This window comes from Amphiprion ocellaris, chromosome 15 (genome assembly GCF_022539595.1).
Source record: "Amphiprion ocellaris isolate individual 3 ecotype Okinawa chromosome 15, ASM2253959v1, whole genome shotgun sequence".
NCBI classification, from domain to species: Eukaryota; Metazoa; Chordata; class Actinopteri; family Pomacentridae; genus Amphiprion; species Amphiprion ocellaris.
The window spans coordinates 32996875-33013601 of NC_072780.1; the positions used below are offsets into that span (position 1 = coordinate 32996875).

The 16727-nt window shown below is 34.1% G+C and overlaps 1 protein-coding gene across 2 annotated transcripts in view; it reads right to left on the minus strand.

Annotated features, from left to right (window-relative positions):
• Positions 1 to 9736, minus strand: part of crybg2 (crystallin beta-gamma domain containing 2) — a 73429-nt gene extending 63693 nt beyond the window's left edge. Inside the window, exon 1 of one of the 2 annotated variants that reach the window (XM_055018102.1) lies at positions 9487 to 9736. In XM_055018102.1, the coding sequence (XP_054874077.1) occupies positions 9487 to 9686 (200 nt within the window). In that variant the 5' untranslated portion in view covers positions 9687 to 9736. The remainder of the gene's footprint in view (positions 1 to 9486) is intronic. The other variant, XM_055018103.1, reaches the window with a different exon arrangement.
• Between the last annotated feature and the right edge of the window lie 6991 nt (positions 9737 to 16727).

Here is a 16727-nt window from a genome sequence, read left to right on the forward strand (position 1 = left end):
GTACTTATGTTTATATTTTTAGGACATATTTTTCTACTTATATTCATCATATCGTTTTCTTCTTATGTTTATATTTTCCTGAGCTCACGCTGAGTTTATGTTAACGTCGTCTTGTTTGCTCTCCTCCAGGTCGACAGTTACACAACACCAACTGTGTGACTCATCCTGAAGTGAATAGACGAGGAATGATGACAGAAATCCAAACACAAAGGAGGTGAAACATCTGACAGAAAGGAAACAATGTCCGATTGATGGGTAGTTTCAGGATGAAGCAGCAGGCATGCAGAGCGGCAGGTTGGTCCACAGCGTCGGCATTAATCCACAGCTCACCCCGAGTCTGGGAGTGTTTGGTCTGAAATTAAAAACCTTCACAGAGTCAGGGAGCTTCTAACAGATCCACCTTAACTTCACCATGAACCCGAGGAATCAAAACACACACAAGATTTATTTCTGAGACGATGAAATCCTCCAGATTAAAGCTAAATCCTCAACGAACAACAAACAGGATTTAATTCTGTCTGAGGCGCTCATTTATTTATAATGTCAACAATTAACCTGGTATACGACCACTGTCACCCCCTGTAGGCCACACTGACGTCCTGTCAGAGCACACAATGATGCCATACAACCACAAAATGACAAAAAACAACCACAAAATGACGAAAAACAACCACAAAATGACGAAAAACAACCACAAAATTATGCCAAACAACCACAAAATGACAAAAAACAACCACAAAATGGATGCAAAATTCTGCAAAACGGCACAAAACAACCACAAAAACATGAAAAACTAAGTAAGAGAGGCACAAAATGACACCATAAGATACAAAACAACCACAAAATGATGCCAAACAACCACAAAATGGATGTAAAATGCTGCAAAATGGCACAAAAACATAAAAAACTAAGTAAAAGAGACACAAAATGACACCATAAGATACAAAACAAACACAAAATGATGCCAAACAACAACAACACGACAAAAAACAACCACAAAATGATGCCAAACAACCACAAAATGATGCCAAACAACCACAAAATGATGCCAGACAACCACAAAATGACAAAAAACAACCACAAAATGACAAAAAACAACCACAAAATGATGCCATACAACCACAAAATGATGCCAAACAACCACAAAATGATGCCAGACAACCACAAAATGACAAAAAACAATAACAAAATGACAAAAAACAACCACAAAATGATGCCAAACAACCACAAAATGATGCCAGACAACCACAAAATGACAAAAAACAACCACAAAATGACAAAAAACAACCACAAAATGACAAAAAACAACCACAAAATGACAAAAAACAACCACAAAATGACAAAAAACAATAACAAAATGACAAAAAACAACCACAAAATGATGCCATACAACCACAAAATGATGCCAAACAACCACAAAATGACAAAAAACAACCACAAAATGGATGCAAAATGCTGCAAAACGGCACAAAACAACCACAAAAACATGAAAAACTAAGTAAGAGAGGCACAAAATGACACCATAAGACACAAAACAACCGCAAAATGGCCGCAAAATGGTGAAAGACAGCCACAAAATGATGAAAAATTAAGGAAAAGAGACACAAAATGACCATATAAGACACAAAACAAGCACAAAATGATGAATGATGATGTTCCTCATCATCCACTTCACATAAACATTTGGACATTTTGCACTTTGGATTCTTTTTGATTTGTTTTTACTACTAACCTGTGTAATTGTGTATATTCCACTAACCTTTGTTTATTGTTTATTGATTATTGTTTATTGTACTCTGGCAAAACAATTTCCTCCAGGATGAATAAAGTAGATCTTATCTTATTCACTGAACAGCAAAATGTAATAACAGATTAAATGTGACTGACAGTACGATGTATGTTTTTAGATTTTAAGGACACTGTTTTGTAGGGCACATTTTTCTACTTTTATTTAGCTTTTATTTTGGTAAACTACCTTCATATTTTTAGCACATTTTCCTACTTTTATTTAGCTTTTATTTTGGTAAACTACCTTCATATTTTTAGCACATTTTCCTACTTTTATTTAGCTTTTATTTTGGTAAACTACCTTCATATTTTTAGCACATTTTTCTACTTTTATTTAGCTTTTATTTTGGTAAACTACCTTCATATTTTTAGCACATTTTTCTACTTTTATTTAGCTTTTATTTTGGTAAACTACCTTCATATTTTTAGCACATTTTCCTACTTTTATTTAGCTTTTATTTTGGTAAACTACCTTCATATTTTTAGCACATTTTTCTACTTTCATTTAGCTTTTATTTTGGTAAACTACCTTCATATTTTTAGCACATTTTTCTACTTTTATTTAGCTTTTATTTTGGTAACCTACCTTCATATTTTTAGCACATTTTTCTACTTTTATTTAGCTTTTATTTTGGTAAACCACCTTCATATTTTTAGCACATTTTTCTACTTTTATTTAGCTTTTATTTTGGTAAACTACCTTCATATTTTTAGCACATTTTTCTACTTTTATTTCGCTTTTATTTTGGTAAAATACCTTCATATTTGTAGGACATTTTTCTACTTTTATTTAGCTTTTATTTTGGTAAACTACCTTCATATTTTTAGGACATTTTTCTACTTTCGTTCAATACTTCTAAAACATACTTTTCTACTTTTTTATTGCATATTTTCCTACTTATGTTAATATTTTTAAAACATATTTTTCTAATTTTATTTATATTTTAGGACACATTTTTGTCCTTCTGTTTAGCTTTTTTTTTCTTTTTTGCTTATGTTCATATTTTTAAGATACATTTTTCTACTTTTATTTTATAATTTTCTACATTTGTTCATATTCTTACACTGCAAAAACTCTAAATCTCACCAAGTCTGTTTGTTTTATTTTTAGTCTAAATGTCTCATCCCACTTGATTTAAGATAAATTCACTGAACCAGAGACATTTCAGCAGATGGAGGGACTTGTTTTAAGACAATGCATCTTAAATATCTTGTTAAGTCAAACAATCTGGAAATTATCTTGTTTTGAGTTGAATTTTACAAGAAAAATAAGTTTAACCCTCGTGTCGTCCTGCTGATCAAATTGACTCGTTTTAAAGTTTGAAAATGTGGGAAGAAAAAAAAAATCCAGAATTTTGCTGGATTTTGGTTGATTTTTTGTGAATGTTCTTTAGAAACATTTTTAACTTTTCTTTTTTCCACCAAAAATGTTCAAAGATTTCCCAAAAATGTTGGAAATGTGGACATCAGAAGTTTCACTGTGAAAATATATTTTTTTTCCACATTTTCAAATGGGTTAATTTGACCCTCAGGACGACACGAGGGTTAAGACATTTCACACAAACACTCTTAGAAATTTACATTTTGTACTTTGTATTTTGTTTTTTGCATTTTGTACTTTATATTATTTGCTATTTCTATTTTACTACTGACTTGTGAATATTCCACAACATTTGTTTATTTTTATTATACTCTGGCAAAATAATTTCCTCTGGGATGAATAAAGTAGAGCTTATCTTATTTTCAGGATATATTTTTTCACTTTGTTTATCTTCCTTTTTAAACTTGTCTTCATAAATTCGAGACATATTTCTCTAAGTTTGGTTCTTATTTTCAGGACATATTCCTCTCCTTGTGTTCTTATTTTCAGGACATATTTCTCTACTTTTGGTTCTTATTTTCAGGACATATTCCTCTCCTTGTGTTCTTATTTTCAGGACATATTCCTCTCCTTGTGTTCATATTTTCAGGACAAATTCCTCTCCTTGTGTTCATATTTTCAGGACAAATTCCTCTTCTTGTGTTCTTATTTTCAGGACATATTCCCCTCCTCATGTTCTTATTTTCAGGACATATTCCCCTCCTCATGTTCTTATTTTCAGGACATATTCCTCTCCTTGTGTTCATATTTTCAGGACATATTCCTCTCCTTGTGTTCTTATTTTCAGGACATATTCCTCTCCTTGTGTTCATATTTTCAGGACAAATTCCTCTTCTTGTGTTCTTATTTTCAGGACATATTCCTCTCCTTGTGTTCTTATTTTCAGGACATATTCCCCTCCTCATGTTCTTATTTTCAGGACATATTCCCCTCCTCATGTTCTTATTTTCAGGACATATTCCCCTCCTCATGTTCTTATTTTCAGGACATATTCCCCTCCTCATGTTCTTATTTTCAGGACATATTCCCCTCCTCATGTTCTTATTTTCAGGACATATTCCTCTCCTTGTGTTCATATTTTCAGGACATATTCCTCTCCTTGTGTTCTTATTTTCAGGACATATTCCCCTCCTCATGTTCTTATTTTCAGGACATATTCCTCTCCTTGTGTTCATATTTTCAGGACATATTCCTCTCCTTGTGTTCATATTTTCAGGACATATTCCTCTCCTTGTGTTCATATTTTCAGGACATATTCCTCTCCTTGTGTTCTTATTTTCAGGACATATTCCTCTCCTTGTGTTCATATTTTCAGGACATATTCCTCTCCTTGTGTTCTTATTTTCAGGACATATTCCTCTCCTTGTGTTCATATTTTCAGGACATATTCCTCTCCTTGTGTTCTTATTTTCAGGACATATTCCTCTCCTTGTGTTCTTATTTTCAGGACATATTCCCCTCCTCATGTTCTTATTTTCAGGACATATTCCCCTCCTCATGTTCTTATTTTCAGGACATATTCCCCTCCTCATGTTCTTATTTTCAGGACATATTCCCCTCCTCATGTTCTTATTTTCAGGACATATTCCCCTCCTCATGTTCTTATTTTCAGGACATATTCCTCTCCTTGTGTTCTTATTTTCAGGACATATTCCTCTCCTTGTGTTCATATTTTCAGGACATATTCCTCTCCTTGTGTTCTTATTTTCAGGACATATTCCTCTCCTTGTGTTCTTATTTTCAGGACATATTCCCCTCCTCATGTTCTTATTTTCAGGACATATTCCCCTCCACGTCTAGAACCCTCTGGGCGACTCTGTGTACTGAGGCGGTCCCACGCTGTCAGCTCATCGTTTATTTTCCTCGCAGTGCAAACACCATCTGTCAGTCAGTCTGAGTCGAACCGTGAACAGAATGATGACATCATCCTGGCATGTGACCGGCTCCGCCCCCACCCCACCTGTGTGCACAGCTCACCTGTCCTCTGTAAACATGTCTGAGCCAACAGCTAAATCTGCACAAAACTGAAAACTGCTGTGCACATAAAACAGGACGACGTTCCTCAGCTCCAGCTACGTTTCTACAGGACATCAGGGTTTGATCTCTAACTTTAACCCACCTGTTGTCCTCATTTATGGGCAACAAAAAAATCCAGCAAAAAAAATTCCCCAAATTTCTGAAAATTTTTCAAGAAGAAAACTCCGAAAAAAATTCCTTAAAAGTTTCCCTGAAAAGTTTTATTTAAAAAAAAATAAAAATAAAAATCCCCCAAATTTGGCAAGAAAATTCTTGTAAATATTTTTTAAAAAAGAGTAAAAATCTTCCAAAAAAAATCCTAAAAATATCTAAAGTGATTCCATATATATCAGTAAAACTTCTAATATTTTCTTTAAGAACATTCACATAAAAATAAACCAAAATCCAGTGAAATTCGCTGGATTTTGGTTTATTTTTATGTGAATGTTCTTAAGAAACATTTTTAATATTTCTTTTTTTTCCCACCAAAAAACGTTCAAAAATTTCCCCAAAAATGTTGAAAATGTGGAAGATTTCACTGTGAAAATATATTTTTTTTTCCACATTTTCAAACTTTAAAGCGGGTCAATTTGACCTGCTGGACGCCACGAGGGTTAAATGAATGAAAGTAAAACTAACTGTAAACTCTGAGGTTTATAACGACATAAGATGCCATCTGCTGCACAACAAGAGACTAAAATAAAGATCTCAGGCCTCTTCAGGTTTGGAGATGTTTTAGCAAAGCTTAAACCTGCAACCTATTTACAATAAGACGATGGAGAAGAGTTTGTTCACCGCCATGCTAGAAATAAACTCGTTATTATTAATCTGCTGGAGAACATCGCTGCAATCAGCCACTTTTATTCTCCTTATTGGACATAACCTTAAATGTGCCAATAAATCCGTAGTTTTTGCACCGTACTTCTTCAACTCACATCATCTGCACGTTAATTGCACGTTCCTTTTGGCCATAAGCGTCCTTATTTTTCATCAATATAAAATGTATGAGCCATTGGAGACCTTGAATTTCCCCAAGAAGTTAAATAAAGTATCGATCTACACCACGGTTGAAAAGTTGGGGGCCATTTTGGACAATTCTTCACAGATTTTTAGCAAATTTCAAATCAGATTGGACACATTTTGAGTCATTCTGAATAAATTGTGAGAAATTTGGACAAGTTTGATATGATTTTAGACAATTATTTGAGTAATTTTGGACATTTTCTTGATTTTTGGACAAATTTCAAGTCTAAATATCTAAAAACTGGAACCTTGTCTGGGCAAACTTTCCTCTCTTCAGATTCTAGTGATGTTAGAGCCTCAAAAGTTGGAGAAATGTGGACCAAAGACTGGATTTTAGTAGAAATATGTATCTATCGATATATATATATATATATATATATATATATATATATATATATATATATATATATATATATACACACTAATGTTCAATAGTTTGGGGTCACATAGAAATGTCCTTATTTTGGAAAGAAAAGCATTTTTTTCCAATGAAGACAGCATCAAATGAATGATAAATCCAGTATAGACATTGTTAATGTGGTAAATGACTATTGTAGCTGGAAACAGCTGATTTTTAATGGAATATCTCCATAGGGGTACAGAGGAACATTTCCAGCAACCATCACTCCTGTGTTCTAATGCTACATTGTGTTAGCTAATGGTGTTGAAAGGCTCATTGATGATTAGAAAGCCTTTGTGCAGTTATGTTAGCACATGGATAAAAGTGGGAGTTTTACTGGAAAACATGGAATGTCTGGATGAACCCAAACTTTTGAACAGTTGTGTAGATATTTAAGAAAAACTCCCCACAAGTGGTTCATAGCTACATGCATTTATCATATCAGTTGCACATCTGTTTAATTCTAACATGACCAATTAATTCTAAAGACCAGCAGAAAGTCTTAAAAGATGAACATAAACAGCAGGTCTATCAGTGCTTTGGATTCCTGCTTTTATTTACGGCACGACTGATTCTTTTATGTGGAGCTGATCTTAATTATCAGACAGTTTTATCTAACTGATAATAAAAAAAGCAAACAAGCAAGGAGATTCAGATGCAAAACATAAGTAAAGATTCCTCATAAATTTACTGCTTTAACAGCAAAAGAAGAACCATCTGGTAAACTAGGATATTAACGTTAATGTAGCAGCTACTGATTATTATTATTACCATTATTTATTAAATATACTGAAGCCATTGCTGAACTATTTACAGCAAAAAGTAAGTCTGTCCATGGAAACTGTTGGCTTTTTTTGGACAAACATTTGATTCTTTTTAAAGGGGTGCTTATTAATAACGGTTATAAACTCAAATGACGTATTTCAGTTTTTTTAAAAAAGTCACAAGGAGAAAGTGGATTCACATTTATCACACCTTCAAAGCCATAAAGTTAGAATCTGGTTGAAGGATTCAGCAAGAAAACATCATCAGTGAGTTTTCTTATTTAAACCTCCGACATCGAAGGGCTGCTTTTCTTTTCAAGTGTGTGAACTTATCAAGCTAAATGTACAAAAAAACAAAACTGCCCAAGAACTTCAGGTTATCTTACTCGTTAAATACCAACAAAAACTAGAGTTTTAGACATTTTATGAGGTTTCAGCTTCATCAGTTCATCAGTAATGCGCTCATATCTGTATTAAGAGAGGACATCAAATGCATTTATTTGCTAACCCAACAAGTGGTCAACGTAAAGGAAGCCTGAATAGATGTCTGGGGTGATGCAAATATTTGAAATAAATCCTCAAACTGTGAGGAAAGCTGTCTACTCGTGGTTTAAAATGACTCCCAGTTTGTCCAGAAGTGGCAGATTCTGACAGATTGAAGCCATTAGCAGCAGATTTGATGCAACATGAAGCCTTAAAGAAGCCCAGAATTTCATCACATTGTCTGAAAGTCACTGTTGGCGTCCGAACAAGCTGCATCTACAATCAGAATCAGACGGAGGACTTTGCTGTCCAACAACAAGCGTTACAGCTAAAGCAGCTTTCTAATGAACGAATAATCAAAGAGCAGAGGTTTCTGGATTAACATACACTGAACAGATGATGTCACCATGAATTCTGCATCATATTAAACAGTTTTTTGGAGACAATGAGGTCTTCTGAAGACGATCTTACAGCATATTTGTAATTTCAGGCACATTTTGCAAAGAAAAACGCTCGAAAAGAACAATTTAAAGCTCATAGAACAGACTGGTTGAATCCTACTGATGGCACATGCAAGAAAATCCTCTTGTAGCTCCAATCATTTTGCATGGAAGATGTCAGAAATGTCAGCAACTGGTGGATAATCGTGCAAAACAACAACAAAAAGGGGCAAAACTAGCTTCGGAGGACTTTTTCCACTGAACATTATCTCATTTGTTGATATTTTCATTAGTTAAATGACTGAAAAAGCTCATTATCTGTCTAAATGTTTGCTTGTTCAAATAGAAGTAAAAAAGATCAAAAGAGCTGCTTATTTTGCCAAAAGCTGATTTAAGATCATTGAAAAATCTTTACATTACTAAAATGATGTAATGATTATTATATAATAAAAAGAGCTGCAGACTATTTTTCTGTGAATCCACTAATTGAACAAACGACAAACAGATTCAGCTCTAAATACTATAAATAAATACAAAACCCTACCGCTTTATAAAATACATGATTGCAATGAAGAAATTCTGAGTTACTGATTTAGAAAAACCTTTAAATTTGCAAACATGGTGTGATCATGTTGATTCAGCTGGTCATTATGGTCATATAAAGCACATAATGGTGATTCTGTAAAAAAAACAACTCAGAAATAGGACTTGGAACAACTTCATTTACACAAACATTTAGTTGTACTTATGGCAGTTAAGTACATAATGGTAATTCCTTTAAAAAACAAACAAACTTGGAAATAAGACTTGGAACAACTTCATTTACCTCAACAGTTGATTATTAAATTAAATTTATTTCCTAAAATCCATTACATGAAAAGAACAGCGACACAAAACGGCAAAAATTACTGAAGATAATCTGATTACAGCAACTTAATTTACATGAAAAGTTGGTCATAGTTGTGGAAATTAAGTATATGATGATAATTCTTTTTTTTAAACTTGGAAAAAAGGCTTTCAACGGTTTAATTTACGTAAAAAGTTGGTCATACTTATGGCAATTAAGTTTAGAATGGTAATTCCTTTAAGAACTTGGAAACAGACTAAATTTATCTCAACAGTTGGTCATAGTTGTGTTTATTAAGTACATAATGGTTAAAAAAAAAAAGTAAAATAGGAACTGGACCTCACCTGAGCATCTGCTGCTTCTCTCCAGGTGACTTCTGCTGCTCGGAGCCGCTCCTCGGCTTCATCCTGAACCTCGGGAACCTGAACTTCTTCTCTGGTTTGTCCTCATCCTTCTCCTTGTCCTTCTCCTTGTCCTTCTCTTCTCTGTCGCTCCTGGAGAACAGACTCTTCAGGGACTTCTTCCCGGAGCTCTTCGTCGCCATCTTCGCGGCTGCTAAGCGGTGCTGGAAGGCTGTAGAGACGCGCCCGGATGGATCCTGAAGACGGCCGCTGAGCTCCGCGTGCCCGGCAGCTGGAGCCCAGGTGTGTGGCCACGCCCCCTCAGGTGTGACACGCTGCTCCGATCAGGTAACATACTTCACACAGGCGTAAAATAATTGCGTTTGTGTGGTTTAATTGACTTCAACGCCCTCCCTGTGTCACCTGCTTTAATTAGTTCACCTGGAGTCAAAGTCTGACCTGTTTATCAGCTGATCACAGGTATGGCGAGTAGAACATGTCTGTTCTCTTTTAAAACACATCTACTGTCTGTATCACAGGACAGGTGTGCTTAAATAACTAAATCATCCCAGACTGCAGCTTTGTTCTTATAAAACTAAATGTGAAATATATAAAAGACTTTAAAACAGGGTGTAATTTAACCTCACAAGTCATTTTAATCCATAAATACGAGCTATTTGTGGATAAAATGAACTTTTTTCTTACATTTTAATGTTGCTATCATGATAACACATACTGAAATTATTTTTGTTTAAAAAAACCCCAAAAAAACAGGTTTTTATGGCCAATTAATTTCCTTTATTACCACTGAGATTTAAATTTGTGCCACATCAACAGGGATCCTTAGCCTACAGTAGCAAAGAATTCAAGCTTGCTAGCTACTGCTACAGCACGTTAATATGGCATCATAATGTTAGCTTACAGTAGCTTAGCTAGTGCTACATGAAGCTAATGTTATGCTATATATAGGCCACAAAAAAGCTAATATAACATTATTAAAATAACATAAACTCAGCTAGTTAGCTAGTGGTAAAGCCAGCTAATATGGCCTAACATTATTAGCTTAGGATTAATTCAGCAAGCTAGCTAATGCTACAGCAAGTTAATGTAGCATATCATTTTTAGCATTAGGTTAGCTAGTTAGCAAATGATACAGCATGCTAATGATGATATGCTATACTACTTGTTTAAAGTGTTCAGGACTCGCAGTTTGCAAACACTATAGATTAACAGAGATATTTAGCTTAAAATGCTAATATAAGCATGAAAAAAGCAATTATTCTCAGAGTAACATTCCCAATTATTTTCAACAAACTAAGGGCTGTAATGACTGAAATTATGTTAAATGAATTAATCATATTTAATTATAAGAATTAGCTTTTCTACTACAATAACTGGTGTTTTAAATGGCTAGTTATTTAATAATTGTTAGCGTGAACACATGTTGTTACTGCTTTCAATCTTAAACTTCAGGTGAATAACATTATGTTAACAAGCCTGTTTAATTCATTTACTACAACCTGGATTTTGTATTTATATCCATTAACACAAATAGTTCAGCTTAAATTACACACAGGTGTTAAACTGGTGAAATTAGCAACAGAGCAATAATGTTCTGCAGTTTAAAAGGTTTGTCTAATTTAGTGTCATTAATATTCAGTGTCAGGGGCCAACTTGTTTGAATTTTTATGGTATATTTTTTTCAAAATCATAGTTGGAGTTTAATTGATAGTTTTTATTAGTTATTTATATGACACGCTTGTTTTTATGTTATGCAGGGCTAAAATAAGGCAAATATCTGCGTTTATTGAGTATCATTTTGTTATATGGTATCTAAATATGCATCACAACTTTTTAAATATCAAATCTGTATATTAAAAAGTTGCACATTAGACTGAAAACCAAGAAATTCTTGCACGATTTTACTTATTATGCCACAATTTTGGGTTAACTGTAAATTTAATAATGAATAATGTGTTTTTTGCGTATTTACGGCTGTAAAAAAGGCTTGTTTCTGTGTGATTTGTCAGTGGATCAACGGCGACATCTTGTGGTCGATGTGCAGTTTGCAGCCTGATAAACCTTTACCTGTGTTTACCTGCATGGTGCCTCAGGATGGCGCTCTGAGCATGCTCAGTCCGCTTTTATCCCACCTGTCTGTTATCTGTGTAACACCTGAAAGTCCGACTAACTGCTGAACAAATAGCAGATGCAATAAATAGTCATAAAACTGAAATTTACTCTCTGTTTTTTCCCTGAGTTACACAAGAAAATAACCTTAACTACCTGTAGCATTAACCCTCCTGTTGTCCTCATTTATGGGCACCAAAAAATATTGTTTCGTTGTCTCAAAAAAATCCAAAAATTCAGCAAAAAAATTCCCCAAATTTCTGAAAAAGATTCCATATATATCAGTAAAACTTCTAATATTTTCTTTAAGAATATTCACATAAAAATCAACCAAAATCCAGCGAAATTCGCCTTCAGGAAGAAAATTCCAAGAAGTCCTTAAAACTTTCCCTTAAAAGTTTTTTTTTTTTTTTTAAATTCCCCCAAATTTGGCAAGAAAATTCTTCCTAAAAATATCTAGTCATTCCATATATATCAGTAAAACTTCTAATATCAACCAAAATCCAGCGAATTTCGCTGAATTTTGATTGATTTTTATGTGAATGTTCTTAAAGAAACATTTTTACCATTTCTTTTTTTCCACCAAAGAATGTTCAAAATTTTCCCAAAGATGTTGAAATGTGGACATCAGAAGTTTCACTGTGAAAATTTTTTTTCTCTCATATTTTCAAACTTTAAAACGAGTCAATTTTGACCCGCAGGACTCAAACTGAATCCACACAGTAAAATGATCGTATATTTGTTGAATAAATGCTATAAATTTGTGTATTTCTGTCGAATGTCGTTATTTTTATGAAGACAGAAGTTGCTCGGTGTTACAGCGGTAGCCGCCCATGTTCTGATGGCTGCAGACAGAAGATAAGGACAGATTAAAAACCTCACATGATCTGGTTTTATGGAGGTGAGATCATCGTACCGGATTCCCCTGAAACAACCTGCAGAGCTGGAAGCCATAAAGTCATAACAAAGGAAACAAGGCCGAGTTTAAATCCTGCACATGTGATAATACAGGCAGCAGAAAAATAAGAGCAATAAACAAGACATAAATCTGGTAGAATTAATAACTAACAGCTCAACAACATGTAAGATTCATTTCTGAAGTAAAATATTAAAACATTAAGGCAACCAACAGCTTTATTACATGTACGTCTTAAGATTTTATTAAAAATGTCAAGAGATGAGGAACATTTACAATTTCTACTTAAATTATGTTCAACCAGCAAACTAAATCCAGTTACAGGAAATAGTTTTCCTCTACAATCAAAGTTGTTTTTAATTCTTTAATGATTAGCAGCATAAACACAAGTTTTTGAGTTGAGTATGAATTAAAATCAAGTAGCTTTTACAAGTTTTGTTGTCAAAATTCTGTAAATTAAGTTAGTTAGTTAAATTAGTAAATTAACTTGCTCTGTTTAGATTATCGTCAGTAGTTTTAGGATTCTTTGTGTTTGGCAGCTTTAAAGTAAATTAAATATTAAAAAAATACATTTAATTTTTTTTTAAAAATTTTTAAATGTTATATTATATTATATTATTATATATTATAACTAAGTAATTTCATTTTTAAATAAATTAAGTTGCTCTGTCTCCATATTTAGTAGCATAAAAGAAAAAAATCAAATTAAATTTAATTTAAATGTTTTATTTCATTATATTATATTGTTTTTATATTAAATTAAATTATATATGATATTTGATATTATATTATTTTATAGTTATATTTTATTGTTTTATTTAATGTTATTTTATATTATGTTGTTTCATGTTATATTACATTATTTTTATTGTTATATTATTATTAAGTTGTTTCAAATTGTTAAACTGAAAAATATTATTTTACAGTAGAGTTTAAGTTATTTCTAAGAAAACTTGTGTTTCTTATTATCTCCTTGTAGTCTGAATGTCTGAAGTTTAGACGAATAACTGCAGCTGATGAATAAAAACACGAGTTAAAGATGAATTCAGCTCTAAAAATGATCTAATAACTGAAGATGAATGAACCTGTCTGCCTATTCTTGGCTCCAGTTGCAGGAAAACTAAACTTTAATCACTTGAACTCAAGTCTTTAGTTCACTGGAACCAAACAGATAAGATCCAGATCATATTACAGCTCATAAAATCCCAGAGTTCACCGTAAAATATCAGCTGACAGCATTTTTTTATTAAAGGAAAGGAAAAGGCGACACTTTGTAAAGCTTCCTGGAGTCTCTGTTTGCAACCCAACGACTTTTAGAGCCAAAAATGTGACAAAAACCTCCTTTAAAGGGCTAAACATGCAGGTTTAGTGCTAAATAACTGCTGATTGTGTCGTTAGTTCTATATTTATCAGGCAGAAATACTAAAATAACATCATTTTGTTGAGTTTTATTTGTAATCTAATGTAATATTCCAGCATAAGGATACAAAACGTGCACAGAGAAAGAAAAAAGGTTCATTGAGGGCCAGAAAATGAGCAAAAAAAAATATTTCTATTAATTAATACCCATATTTATGTAAATATTAATACATTTGTTTAAATTAAAACTGAAAAACTAAAATTTTAAATTAAAAATATAATTATTTTACAGAGAATTGCAGTTATTTATGAGAAAAATTATATTAAAGATTTAAAAACATGTTGACTGCAAAATCTTTAACTTGTGTTTTTATTCACCTCAGACATTCAGGCTTCAGGCCGATGTTAAATCTCTCCTCAGGTAAACCATAAATCTGTTTTTTATCTTCCTGGTTAAATCTTTCGCCCCGTCCAGCTGACGGCTGCAGCGTCGGCGTCTGATTACTCAGAGATTCACACCCAGCAGAACGACTTCAGAGACCAACTGATCGACCGATTACTGGAACTGAAAGTCAAACAGACGAAGAACAAAGGTGAGGAGCTGAAACGACGTCAAAGTTTATAAAAACTAAAGTAAAGAACCTGTCATCTGTCGCCCACATGCAGTTCACACACCCACAATTTATTATCCTGAAGAATTAACACAGAACGGCGTGAGGTGTTCAGGGCCTGCAGGAAATCTGGTAGTTTTCCAGAAGGACGGAAAAGAACAAAAAACAACTTACCTTTAATTTTTGAATTTAGGTTCTTTTTGTTCCACTACTATTTTAATATAAATAAGTAAGTTTTAATTGTAAATAAATTGAAATTTTCAATAAATCTTCAGAACTCCTTTAAGGTTTCAGTTGTTTTCTCTGATGCACTGTAAAAAAAAATAAAAATAAAACAAAAATAAAAATCTAAAAAGAAATGTGAAAATCTGAATCAGAATTTTAACATTTGTAAAAATACAGATTTTTAATCTGGACTTTTTTTTCAAATTATTCCATCCATCCATCCATCCATCCATCCATCCATCCATGTTCTTCCTCTTATCTGGGGTCGTGGAGGCAGCAGATGAAGCAGGTCATTCCAGACGTCCCTCCCCCCACCGACGGTTTCCAGCTCTTCCTGTTGGATCCTGAGGTGTTCCCAGGCCAGATGAGATACAGTACGGGTCAGCAGTTCTGCCCCAAAGTCCTGCCTCCCCTTCCTGAGGTGTCAAACGATTTGCCAGAACTTCTTTAAGGCCAAGTAAAAGTCCTTCTCTATAGCCTCCCCGAGCTCCTCCCACACCTGAGTTTTAGCTTCCACAACTGCTGCAGCTGCCGCCCTTTTGGTCAACTGGTACCTGTCAGCTGCTTCAGGAGACCCCCGAGCCAGCCAGACCTGAAAAGCCTCTTTCTTCAGCCTGATGGCTTCCCTTTCCATTTTTGGGTTGCTGCTATAACAGGAACCAGTGACCTTCAGACCACAGCTCCTAACAGCTGCTTCTGCAATGGAGGCTTTGAACATGGACCCCTCAGACTCCACATCTCCAACCTCCTCGGGATGCAGGAGAAACTCTTCTGGAGGTGGGAGTTGAAAACCCCACAGACAGGATCCTCCACCAGACGTTCCCAGTTCACCCTCACTACACGTTAGGTCAGGGGTGGGCAATTAATTTTCATACGGGGCCACATGAGAAACTTTGCTGGTTGTTAAGGGCCGGACCGGTACACTTACAAGTTCTGCTCAATATATATCCCAATAAAAACAGTAAATGAAACAATACAATGATATAATGAAAATGTGGAACACAGAACACAACTATTTAATGAAAGATTTTGTTTTTTCATTCAAACTATGACTGCTGCCTATTGAGTTGTAGATATTTACTATCATAAAGACATACTTAAAATGTGAAACTGATTTTCCAAGTGCTTTAATTACTTTTCAGCAGTCACTGTTTTTACAAACAAAGTAAGTAAGCATCACTCAGAATTTATTCTAAAACAATATGACCGTCAGCTGGCAGAGATTTGAAACTTGCCTTATCATGTCAGTTTTCGTTCATCATGAACGCTGTGAGGTAACTGCTACAACTTATCTGGACTAACAGCTGCTGGATGTACAGGAACACTGCAATCATATTGTAACATTATAGTGTTGTCAGTTTTTTCTAAATTTACATTAAGATGACTGTAGCATAGTGAAGCATAAAGAAGGACAACAGCTACCCACTACACTTACAGCAATGTTCAATATATCCCAATAAAAACAGTAAATCACACAACACAATGATGTACAATAATTCTACAATAATGTGGAACACAGAACAAAATTATTTAACATATATTCTCAAAAACATTTTCAAAAATGTGCACAACCAGCACAACATCAACTTTCCATGAAAAGCGTTAAATGCATCTAGCTTTGTTTGTTTGCATACCTCAGTTCTTTTCTTTTTGTTCAGTGAGAGAAATTCAGCCTGTTTTGGGCTTGAACAAGTGAACTGAAGTCAGGTTGAATATCTGTGCTGGATATGTGAAGAACAGCACCCAGTGATCATCACTTAGAGAGGATCTGTATCTAGACTTGTTGAACTTCATCACCGAGAATGTTTGTTCGCATATGTAAGTGGATCCAAAGAGAACCAACATCTTCTGAGCATCCCTCCTCAAGTTTGGAAAGCTCTCCTCTTTGAGAGAACAATAAAAAGTCAGCAGTGATCCTGACTTAAAGTGTTCTGACAGTAGTTTATCAGACTGCAGATCAGTGAGTTCAAGTTGGACATGACTGGGTGCAGTATTCACACTGC